Here is a 12,022-nt window from a genome sequence, read left to right on the forward strand (position 1 = left end):
AGAGCCTGGGACATGGTCTTTGCCTCCCTCATGCGTGTCATTCCCTTATCACAGGTGTTAGTTTCCTGGAACTGCCTTAGCAAAATACTACAATGTCGGTGGCTTAAAACAACAGGAATTTATTCTCTCACAGTTCTGGAGACCAGAAGTCTAAAATTTGGCTTGGGCTGCAGTCCCTCTGGAGGCCCTAAGAGAGGGTCCCTTCCTTCCTCTCCCATCTTCTGGGGCTGCAGGCATTTGTTCCTGGGCTTTGTGGCTGCATCACTTCCATATGTCTCCATCCTCACACAGCCCTATGTCTGTGAAATCTCCCTCACATAAGGGCATTTGTCACTGGATTTAGAGCCCACCCTAAATCCAAGATGATCTCTTCATCTCAAGATCCTTAACTGGAATGTCTGGAAAGGCACTTTTCCAAATAAGGTCTCATTCACAGGTTCCAGAAACATCTTGGGGACTGCCTCTCAGCCCTCTCCAGCTGGCGGTTCCTCCTGAGGTAGACAATCCTCCCACCCATCACATCCTCCCTGGGGTCCCTCACCGCTCACCTGGCCCAGACAGTCACTGTGGGATCCCCAGGGGTATTCTGACTGGGCAGGGTTCTCTTTCCAGGCCTTCCCTCTCCCCACTTCCAGCTCACTCCTCTCTGTTGCCAGGCCCGCCCTTTCCTGCTGGCCTAAAGAGCAAACTGCCTGTTGTCCTGTGTGTCCTTGAAATTCCTTTTCTGAGGTGGCCTATTTTTTTTTTTTTTTTTTACAATCCATCCCCGACCCCCATTCAGGAGGCTGGAGGCTCATGCCCTTACTCCTTGTTCCCGTTCCTGATAACGGATGTCGGCTGTGGGCTTTCCCAGCTGCATCGCAGGAAGGACATCAGCTCTCCCTTCCCTGCCTGGATTAGTGAGTGAAAGCTGGGTCGCTGGGGGAGCCGTAAGAAGTGGACAACATTAACAGCACAAGTAGCAACAGGAGGCTTTAGGCCTGATTGGTGCCCATCAGCACCGAGCCTTCTTGTGGTTCTGCGGAGAGAGAACCCTCCCAGAACCTCATCTTTCTCCCAGAGATCTCATTCTTTCCTTCCGCACCACAGCTTTCCCGGCCAGAACTCATCTGTTTGTCTTGTTTTACTCTCTTATGTCCCAGTCTACTGGCCTGGATGCCTGATAGAGGCCCAGGTGTTTTGGTGACCGCTGTCCTGATGTTCTTAGTGTCTGTATGTGCACTTGGTATCTACCAACCCCCCCTTGGACAGTTACCTGTTCATGTGTGAGTGGCTTGTCTTTCCAACTAGATTTCAAGCTGGTTCTCAGGGGATCTATAGCATGCTTCTTTTTTTTTTCCCAACAAAGAAACACAACAACTTTTTTATTTTAAAGATTTTATTGGGGAAGGGGAACGGGACTTTTTTATTGGGGAACAGTGTGTACTTCCAGGACTTTTTCCAAGTCAAGTTGTTGTCCTTTCAATCTTGGTTGTGGAGGGCACAGCTCAGCTCCAGGTCCAATTGCTGTTGTTATTTGCAGGGGGCACAGCCCACCATCCCTTGTGGGAGTCGACCTTGTGGTTGAGAGGACGCGCTCCAACCTTCTGAGCCACCCAGGAGCTCAGTGGCAGCTCAGCTCAAGGTGCCGTGTTCAATCTTAGTTGCAGGGGCCACAGCTTACCATCCCTTGAGGGACTCGAGGAGTTGAACCGGCAACCTTGTGGTTGAGAGCCCACTGGCCCATGTGGGAATCAAATCGGCAGCCTTCGGAGTTAGGAGCACGGAGCTCTAACCGCCTGAGCCACTGGGCTGGACCAACACAACAACTTTTAATTATTCATTCAAAAATATTTAATGATCCATTACTAAGTGCCAGGCACTGTGATGGGCCTTCTGGAGTGTACATTCTAGTGGCAGAGACCTGTTAACACATTACATTCATAACATAACCTTTCATTTCACTTGAGAAAAGCCTGGAGGATGTGAGCCTGTCGATCAGGCTGTTGTACATGGAGTAGTAGTTCCACAGCCATTTGTGGAGTGAGTTGAGTAGTTTGACATGTGTGACCCGGAGGTGTGCTGGGGCCATGGGGGTCTACACCGGGGTGAGCGGGAATCATGTTACGGATTGATGATGAATTGATTGTTCGTGACTGTTTTTTTGGACCCTGCGTCTCTTCCTTTAGAACACTGGTGCAGCAGCTGTTTGTGCCAGAAGACCGAGGGGGGATGATGACACGTGTGCTGCTTCTCGGCACTGCTGGAGCTGAGATCACTTGCCTCCTTTCACAGCCCTTCCTTTCTTGTCCCTGTAAATAGTCTTTCTCTTGGGTATCCTGTACCTGCCTGCTTTGTCCGAGAGTGAGGTTTCTTGTGCTTTCCCACTTGCAAGCTCTGTCACTTTGCAAGCCGACAGGAGACCTGTTGATAGCCTTGCAAATGCTCACTGGGCTGCCCCTCCTGGTCAGAGCAGTGGGCCCTGCTTGGCAGCCAGACTCCGGATGCTGGTCACCAGAGAAGGCAGCACAGTCTGCTAGTGGCTCCACCTCGAGGGGCACCCAACCGAGAAATTACCTAGGTTCAGGCTTCCAACCACATCTCAAATCCAATAAAAATCTTATTTTCTATTATTAAGGAATTAGAAAAAGAAGAAACAGCTGACAGGGTCTTGATTTGTGGCTCTTTCTAAGGTCAGGAAGCCTTTCTAAGCAAAACATAAGGGTGGAGTGCTGGGCAGGGAGCAGGTGGGCCCCTCTGCTGGTGACCACAGATGGCGCTTTGTCACCACACAACCACGACGGCGGTCACTACCTCCGTCTCATGCCTGCACACCAGCCCAGCTCAGCAGGCACATTGTGTTTCCTCCTAGTGGGTCAGGAAGTGGAGGTGCCAGGACTTGCCCATGTCCAGGGAAGGAACACAATGGAATCAAGATTTCACAGCTGCAAGCTCTTACTCTAGCTGTGAGGCGTAACTTTTTTAACGGTCAGGTTGAATATCAAAAGCTATAAAAGTTAAATTACCTACAAGTATTGTATTTCCGGTACTTTAGATTCCAGATTAGTTGATTATTTTGGTCACTTGGTATATTTCAAAGTGTCCTTCCCAGGACATAAGAATGGCCAGTGCAGTAAATATTGTGTTTTCCCCCTTTATTTACCTATAACATTCCTAAGCGTTGGTGAAATTTGTCCTACATAGAATAGGCCTAGACAGATGCACCAAGTGTGGATATACCTTTTCAAGTAAAATGAGCTTTGGCTTTCTGTGCTCTAAGCAGCCCGCAAGAGCACCCGCCCTCCCTCCCAGGCTGTGCAGCTGAGCTGTAATCCTGCGCAAGGTGTTAGGATGCTAATGAAGTGTGACATCCACTGCCGGGAGGAGGGTGTGATGGAGGCTAACACCGTTTTCCCCCCAGTTTGTGCGCTTTGCACACCAGATGGTAGACTACTGATTTTTCTTTTTCTATGAGATGCCTTCATGTAACTGTAATCAGGAGCCCAGCTTTGTTCCGAGTTAGAGAACAGAGCATTTCTCAAATTGGTCTTTAAGAGAGGAAGTGAAAGTGACATCCACATGGTGGCCAAATGGGTGCTCTAGGTGGCTGCTGCTCCATGCCAGGCAGCCCTTCTCTAAGACATAAGGTGTGTGAAGAGTAGCTTCTTGTTAGATGCTCAGCGATGCCATCTAAGTTTCTGGCCGTGAAAACCCGTTATCTCGAAGGATGTAAAATGGGGATGTACCTACCATCTACACCTTCTTCCTGCTCACCAACTGAATGTAATAAAAATGTGTCCATATTAAATGTATACCGTTTGCACGAGGGAGCATGGGCCTCCCCTCATACCTCCTGAGCAAGCACTTGCCCCTGCCTCTGGCTTCCCATCTCAGAGCCCTTTGGGGGCCCTATGCCCCGACTTAAAATGGGTGAGTTGTTGTCCTTAAGACCTCAGCCTGAGGGACCACTTTCTCTCACAGGCCCCGAACCGCCCAAGGGGTCAACCACCACCCTGCATTTTTCTGTTGTCATTTCTAGTTTATTTCCTCCCGTATATTACCTCACACAGTAATCACATGGTATCTATGTATTGTTGTACTGTTTGCTGCTGTGCCAGCCAAACAATCCTAAGCTTCATGGAACATGAGCTTCAGACATGAGCTTTTCTCCTCTCACAGCTCCACTCCTGTTCCTAGAAATGTGCCTGAAATGTGAGAGCTCAACAAATGTTTGTTTAGTAATGAGTTAACGGATGAATAAATATTTGTTTAATGATGAGTTAATGAAGGGAGGAAGATAACCAAAGACCAAGTCAGTAATCTGAGAGAGAAACACAAACATATTCTAGGAAATAGAGTAAAAAGAAAAAGAGTTGAAAAATATTAGCGAAAGCTGGTAGAACTAACGGATCAATCCATGAGGCCCAACCTGACCAAACAGGAGTTCCAGAAGAAAAGTGGTAGAGAAATGGAGAGAGAAAAAATTGACAGAAAACTCCCCAGTACAGGACAGGGGTAGCACTAGTTCTTTATCCCTCCATGAAGGAGGGATAAAGGAAACAAAACCCCTCACCCAGAAAGAAATATTCTGGTAAAATGGTAGAACCTAAAGGCTTTTCAAGAGGGGCAAAGCAGCTCGGGTCACTTGACTTACGAAGCAATGAAAGAATGTGATTGTCTTCCAACTTCTTAACAGCAAGGAGGAAATGGCGCACTTAGATATTTGAGGGAAAATTATTATGCATCTATATGTAGCCAAACTGATGGTCAAATATAGGGGTTAGAACTTCCACTTCTGGCCACGCTGGAATAGTGAGAACTGGATCCCCTCTCCTACCACAAGCAGCTAAAGAGCTGGACGCTATATGAGTGAGTGAACCATTTAGGACATTGGACAATTGGCAGCTTAGCTCTCTATGACCACCCCTCTCCCTCATAAGGGAAGCAGATGAGGTGAACCTCGGTGTCTAGCTTTTGTCCTGGAGGCGTGTTGGTGACATAGGGCAGGGAGGTGTCCCAAGCAGAGGCCAGAGACGAGTGAGGAGACGGAGTTTGGAGTTAGGGTCTGAGGCCACTTTGGGCACGTTCGGGAGAGGAGGGGACTTCATGATGCTCCGTGAGCCAGTGTGAGTGTAGGGGGTGAAGCACCATAGGGTGAGGCAGAACATGGGGGCTGTGGGACAAGGGGCTACCTTCGTGAGGCTGGGAGGCATTTGAATCCCCACCAGCTCAGTGGAGAGCCGTTTTGCAAGACACTCAGCATGGACCCCGGGAAGGCCACACCTGTGTCGTGGGGCTGACCTATCCCTAGACAAAGGCTGCTGGCACCTCCCTGGACAAAGCTTCAAACCAGAATTGCCACGATCAGCCCAAAGCAAGAGACCTTTAACTGCCAAGCAGCACAAAGCCCAGCAGCTCTGTACTTGACAGATGACGACAGAATCTGGACACCAACAACATGAAATCCACCATGTCCAGCATTCCGTCAAAACTGACATGCTGGTTGTAGGAGACAGTGACCCACAACCTAGAGAAGGAACATTTGACAGAAACAGACCCAGGAATGACAGAAATGATGGAATTAGTAAGGACACTCAAAGAGCTAGTATAACTATATTCCAGAATTTAAACAAAGCCGTAAGCCCAGATACTTGGCCCCAGACCTGCAGGTGGAATCAGGCATGAATGAGTAAAGCTTGAGACCAAGAGGGAGGGGTGGGGATGGGTGTGGGCAGTGTCTTTTGCTGCTGAGAGGCATGTGTGGCATGGAGGTTATGCACAGGCTGTAGCTGTAAACCCCCTCAAGTTTTCAGGGCCTCAGTTTACCCACCTATAACAGGCACTTAACAAAAGTACAACTTTGTCAGGTTGTTGGAGAGGTCAATGTGTGAGTCATGTAAAGCTCAAACAGTGGCTGGCTCCTAGGAGTGAAGGCAGTTGCACTGTTCATGGAAATCACCAGAAGCGTGTCCTCCTCAGCCGAGACTCCTTTACACTGAATGCAATGCACACTTCTTCCTACCCTGCATATGTTTTCTGGTTGCTAATCAGTTCATCCATTACTCCTTATTAGATGGGAGCTTCCAGGCGGTTGGTGGCCAACACTAGGTCAGAATTCGTGCCCCTTGGCCCTGAGCTGTTGAGACAGTGTCCTCTTGGACCCCGGAGTAGCACTGAGAGACAGCCTGTTGGCCCTTCATGTCCTACTCCTGACCATCCCTTCCACTTCTCTCCTCAGCATCTTCGAGTGTCAAGGCCTCCCTATTGTGAACGGGCAGTGTGACCCTTATGCCACTGTGACACTAGCAGGACCATACAGGCAAGTAGCCATCGCCTACACCTGCCCACAGCCTCTGGGCCTAGAGGGTGGGTAGCAGTCACCTGGAATGATGGGGCGGATGCCTCAGACGAAGGCAGGATGTGCTGTGAGGTAGAATGTATAGTTTTGGCTTCCTTTAGTTTCCTTTATTGCCCTAAAATTGTTTTATAAAAAAAGAAAGCCTTTATGTTCTTAATGTTGGGTATTTTTGGCTCAGTAAAGGTTCCTGATTTGCATACCATCTGGGGTTGGAGACAAACAGAAATATTTATAAGATAAATAAAGGCAGCAAATTACTTGTGCATTTGATAGCTCAGTCTTAAGGCTGAGAGATTTGGCATCAAAAGTGTTCTTTTTAATCCTGATTCTTCCTCCCTTGATTACAGATCGGAAGCAAAGAAGACGAAAGTGAAAAAGAAGACCAACAACCCACAGTTTGACGAAGTGTTTTATTTTGAGGTTGGTATTTCAGTGGCACAAATGTTAAGTTGAAACCCTACACCCGAGATTCTTTGGCAAAAAGTCTAGATTTGAAGGACCTCAGTCACTTGCTTGCTTCTGAAAGTTCTCTGAGTGATTTCCTCCCCACACGAAAGATTTTCCCTCCTGCCCTGCAGCCGGTTGGGTTGAACATATTTCTCCTCCCTAGAAAGAAAGGCCATCTGTTGCTTCCAGAATGACTCATTTTTGAGTTGAGTACCGACAAATTCATACTTTCCAAATTATTAGGACTTTGGGGTCCTTTCTAATTGTTTGGTTTGGGTTGTTTTGTTTTGCCCGTTCCACCCCATCTTCTCTGAGCAGTGGAGGGAAGCTTGTTTCACTAGAAATAGGGTTTTGAAGCAAAAGAGGAAGTGAAGTCGGGCACAGAGATGCCCCTGGCTGCCCCTCAGAATGTGAGCCACCGAAATTAGTAAGATGGAAGGCACGAGGGCTGAAGACCAGAACCGAACAACAAGCAATTATGGTTGGTTTAGTTTTAAGATGGCCCATGTGGAATATACCAGGGGTGCCAAAAAAAATTTATACAAGTGGACACTGGTCGTTGCTCAAGCAGTAGTTCTCCGTCATCAGAAGTGTCTGGACACTGATGGCAACCACTTTGAGCACCTCTTGTAATTGCAGAAGTCAAACGTGACTTGTATTCATCTTTTGTTATCGGTATATATTGAGTATTACAATTTTAATACAGTTTTCCTTTCTTAAAATTTGTATGCATTTATTTGGCACCCTCTGTGTTTAGGCAGGTGTTCTTTCTGTCTACAAAGGTTTCTTGAACGCTTCCTATGCACCAGGTCATGGATAGGTAAAGGGTGGCAAAAGCCTCCACGCCTATCTTCATGAGCCTCGCAGAAGAGAGCACATGTGAGCAGATTGTCCCACTTGGTCCAATGACTGTTAAGTCAGTGGCTTTGGGGTCCAGAAAGCCAAGGCAGCCACCAGTCCTGCCTGGGAAGTGGGACCAGGCTTCTCAGAATGGTGACATCTGAGCAGAGTCCAGTACGGGGGTGTGTGCGTGTGTGGAGTGTCGGGAGGCCGGAGGGAATTCTGTATCTAGAATGTAGAGTGAGGTTGGGATGAAAACAAGAAGTTTAGGAAAATGAAGTTGGAGAAATGAGTTAGAACCAAGGGCAGAGAACCTGGACCTTTTCCTGCTCGTGTCTGGAAGCTCACATATTCCTTCAGTGGAGGAGGCCACCGGCTGACCTTGTTCCGGCAGCTATGAGGTGGGATCCTGAGGGCGTAGAAAAAGTGCGCTTTTCTGTCCCAGAGGGATGTTCTCACTTTATAGTCAGGCGAAGAAAATGGTTTTCAAGAGACCCGAGATAAGGCAGGAAGCTGATGCGGTCACGCTGATCTCAAGGGGGACTCGCTGGGTATCCAAAGGCAGGGACGAAGTCTGGAATAGAAACGGTAGAAAAGTTTTTAATACGAATTGTGCATTAAAGTAGCAACAACCTTCCATGTCTAGAATGGCTTAGACTAGTGCTTCCCAGACTTTGGTTTTTAGTGCAACGCACAGTAAGGTACAGGCTTGACGTTGCCACAGACTTCACTCAAGCAGCTACATCTACTTGTGCGAAGCTCTCACTCACACGGAGTGCTGCGTATTTTCTATTTCATATGCTTCTGTTTCACTGTAAAAATGTGGGACTCAACTCACTAGATTAATTTAATGGTACAATTATAGTCAGGACCAGAAACCTGCAGGAGCCCAGGGATGGCTTAGACCTGGGATCTCAGCGCTGCTGGGTAGCCCCGCCGGCCGCCTCCCTCCCTGGAGGCCTCAAACCATACGACCTTGGAATACGCTATTTGCAGTTTATGTCCTTTGACTCAAAGGGCTCAGCCCTGCTTAGCAGCAAATCCCCTCTGTCAGGTTCTCCTCATCTCCTTTCAGCCTCAGCTGGCAAACAGTTTGAGGCTGAGCCCCTGGCAGGGGGAGCATATGGTCTGGCAGTGGGCTGGGGGCTGGCTCACAGGCGGCCTCCTACAGGAGTTTCAACAGGACGTAGCCTCCAGACCATTTTTTCCCCAGGTTAACAGTTAGTCTTAAGTAAAAACCCTTAAATGCCTAAAGGAAATTATTTAAAAATTTGTTAGAGCCACCTTCATTCACTCAACAGATGTGTTAGGTGACAGGCAGGAATAAAGCAGAGAAGAAAACAGACCAACCCCTGTGGCCATCCCCACCCCCTCCCCGGAAGCCAGACACTTTTATAAAATAGTGGCCCTGTGAGCCACACCAGGCAGCAGGACGTGCCAGGGGGCTTCCTGGAGGAGGTGGCTTTTCAGATATGCTTGTAGGCTTTCCAGCGTGTGCCTGAATGAGGAAGGGACCCAGTGGTCAGCTGGGGGGTAGTTGTGGGGTGGTTGTGCAGGTTGTAGAAAAACCCCTGTGTGCTGGGTGAGGAGACCAAGAGGGGGCTCCCGGGAGGCCTTCGGAAGCTTTAGCCAAAGGTGGATGAAGCATGAGGCTAGGGCCAGCTGGGCTATGGCTGGTGGGAGCCCTGCTTGGGTGACAGATGGACCGGCTGCCACCAGGGTGGAGGCAACAGGTGAAGGCTGTGAGAGGGGAAGCTGGTTTGAGGCAGAAGGGAGCAGAGGTCAGGAGGGGAGGGCTCTGGAGCTTTGGGACTGGGGCTCAGGGCGCTTTTGGGTGCTGGGAGGATTACATGGAAGTTCGTGGAAAGTGCCTGGCAAGCTCCACACCCCCAGCTCCCGGGAGACTGGGCTCCACTCCAGGCTTTGCTCCTTCACAGTGAGTGGGGCAGTGTCCACGGTGAGTGGGATGCCTGGCTTCCTCTCCTGAGCCCGGGGTCATTAGCACGGCAGCTGCAGTTGCTCAGTCTCACTCTGTCTCCCTCTCTCTGCGCCACCAGGTGACCAGACCCTGTAGCTACAGCCGAAAGTCCCACTTTGATTTTGAGGAGGAGGACGTGGACAAACTTGAAATCCGGTGAGCGAGAATCTGCGTTTCGCGGTTCCCACTTGGCGACGGCAGTCTGAACTCACCTGTCCTGTCCGTCTTTTGTTTTGTTTCTAAAAATAGGGGAATCGGTAGGTAGGAATTTCAGTGTTCTTGATCATTTTAACGCAAGGATGTCGGAAATTGAAGTAAATCCTAATCGTCCCAGATGTTTGGGTGGTTGTGGCTGAAAGGACATTTACTTGCCCAAAGGACAAACTCAGTTTTATAGTTCACTTTGCAATGTCTTCCAAGAATCAAACGTCAAGGACCTTTTGCCACTCAGCACATGTAAGGCTGTGTCCACCAAGTGGCCTCGCCCATCCTAGCCCACGGGTCCCGGCTACGTGGGGTCCTCGTGAGACAGCCTTCAGTGTGCAGAGTCGAACATCACAGCGTGAAGTTCATCAGCGTCAGTTTTAGGATCTACTCAGAGGCCTTCTTCTGGCCCACTATGGCCCTAGGAAGCCCCACTGGCCTACAGCACTTCCCCGGGTGTGAGATACCCTGGGAGAGACATCATAAGCCAGGTGTACTTTCCTGTGGTCCTGGGCTAGGGTGACCACATTCAGGTCTGACTAGCCCTGTTCAGGAGAAGTGTAGGAGTGCCTCTGATAGGACAGGTTTAAAATCTACTTTCCTTAGGGACAGGGTTTCCTGAGGCATATGAGGTTTGACTAGAAATACTGCAGACGTTCATTTGGGGTGGGGGGCACTCTGGCATCCCTGCCATGTACCTGCAGCAGCTTTCCAGGCCTCTGAGCAGTAACCAGGCCATGGGACGCTCTGGGCCGGATGGGGGTGCAGACAGGGCTCTTCCCTTCCCCGCGTGCAGGACCCTGGGGCTCTTTTCCTCTTCCCTCTCCTGGGCTCAAGACCTGAGGGATTGTGGCCTCTCCACACAGATCTTGTTTTGAGCCCCATTTTAAGTGTTTCCAGTTAATTTAATTCTTCCATGTCAAATACTGAGCCAGAGGCAAAGTGACCCCCAGTGGAGTGTCTGAGAAGGTCCCCACTGAAAGTCCGAAGGCCGTGTTTACGTTTTGGCTGTGCACCAGCTGCCCTCAGACATGCAGCTCCCCTTTCTTGTTCAGAGAAAGACGTGCTTATAAAAGAGTGGGCTTTGAATTTATGAGAGAAGTCCTAGTTTGTTTTGTTTTTCCTAAGCATACAAGTCTAAACTGTCTTTAAATGTTTCTTTTATTGAAAAGAAGAAAAGAGCGCCTGGCAACTTGTTTTTCCATTGCTGAAGTGTTGCTTGGCAAATTAAAGACTCTTCTGCTGTGACATGCTGTGGGACACTGTTCGTCTTCATGTACTGACTGCATGTGTTCCTGTGACACTTCCTTTATCTTCTGTGCTGTCCACTGCTCGTGCTTGGATTTGCAGGGGTAACCGAAGAGCGGGTGCTGTCGTCTAGAATTTTCCCCTCAACGGCCAAGTGTAGTGAGAAGCGGTGACAGATTTTTAGCTCATAGAGTAACCTCTGATTAAGTTGCTTACTGTGAGCGGTCATGATGTTTGCTTGTTAGCAACGGGAGATGGTGTCTGCCTCCATCTGTCAGGCAGGTATAATCACCATGTCCCCAAATAAGAGGGAACAGTGAGAATTCCACCCAAGGAAAAAGGGTTAATTAGTGAGCGACCAGACTTTTCAGCAAGGTGGGCGGGAACTTTCACAAATATGGTGATAAATTGTGTTTTGGTAGCAGCTGTCAACTAGCCACTGTCTCCCCTTCCCTGTTGGGAGTGTCTGAGTGCCTTGGTCACAAGTCACACTGGTAGGTCGCTGGGATTGTGAGTTCTGGGTGTAGATGGAGAAAGAGGGATTGAGACAGTTTTTCTTCCCAGATGTACTTTCATGTGATGGAAGGTCGGGCGCATCCTGGTTATTAAATTGGGCAGCTTGCTCCGTCCCCTGCGGGCACCATTCTCTGGGGCAGCCCAGGGAAAACTAGATGTCATTTATTCACTCCATTGTGTTGAACCCCTGCAGACTGAGGTCACCCAACTGGGCGCTCTTGCCTCAAACACTCCCCAGCCTTGAGGAACAGTAGGTTCTGCTTCGCCCAGGCATCTGCTGGGTAAATGGAAGTGATGCTGCTATCTTCAGGGGAGCAGTTCCTCCTGTTACAAAGACAGGAGGCCCCCCTCACACTGACACCAGCACCAGGGCTCTGCCTCCACCTCCTCTTGTTTGCTGCAGCCTGGGGACAATACACGTCTTCATTCCAGGGTCAGGTCCCGCATTTTAA

At 49.3% G+C, this 12,022-nt stretch overlaps 1 protein-coding gene across 1 annotated transcript in view; it reads left to right on the forward strand.

The window, feature by feature from the left end:
• RASA3 (RAS p21 protein activator 3) overlaps nucleotides 1-12,022 on the forward strand; it is a 123,031-nt gene that overhangs the window by 86,933 nt on the left and 24,076 nt on the right. Inside the window, exons 6-8 of the mRNA XM_019742076.3 lie at nucleotides 6,218-6,298; nucleotides 6,685-6,757; nucleotides 9,682-9,758. Coding sequence (XP_019597635.1) covers nucleotides 6,218-6,298; nucleotides 6,685-6,757; nucleotides 9,682-9,758 — 231 coding nt within the window. The remainder of the gene's footprint in view (nucleotides 1-6,217; nucleotides 6,299-6,684; nucleotides 6,758-9,681; nucleotides 9,759-12,022) is intronic.

The sequence above is a fragment of the Rhinolophus sinicus genome, chromosome 16 (genome assembly GCF_057876585.1).
Source record: "Rhinolophus sinicus isolate RSI-liver-muscle chromosome 16, RSI-T2T, whole genome shotgun sequence".
NCBI lineage: Eukaryota > Metazoa > Chordata > Mammalia > Chiroptera > Rhinolophidae > Rhinolophus > Rhinolophus sinicus.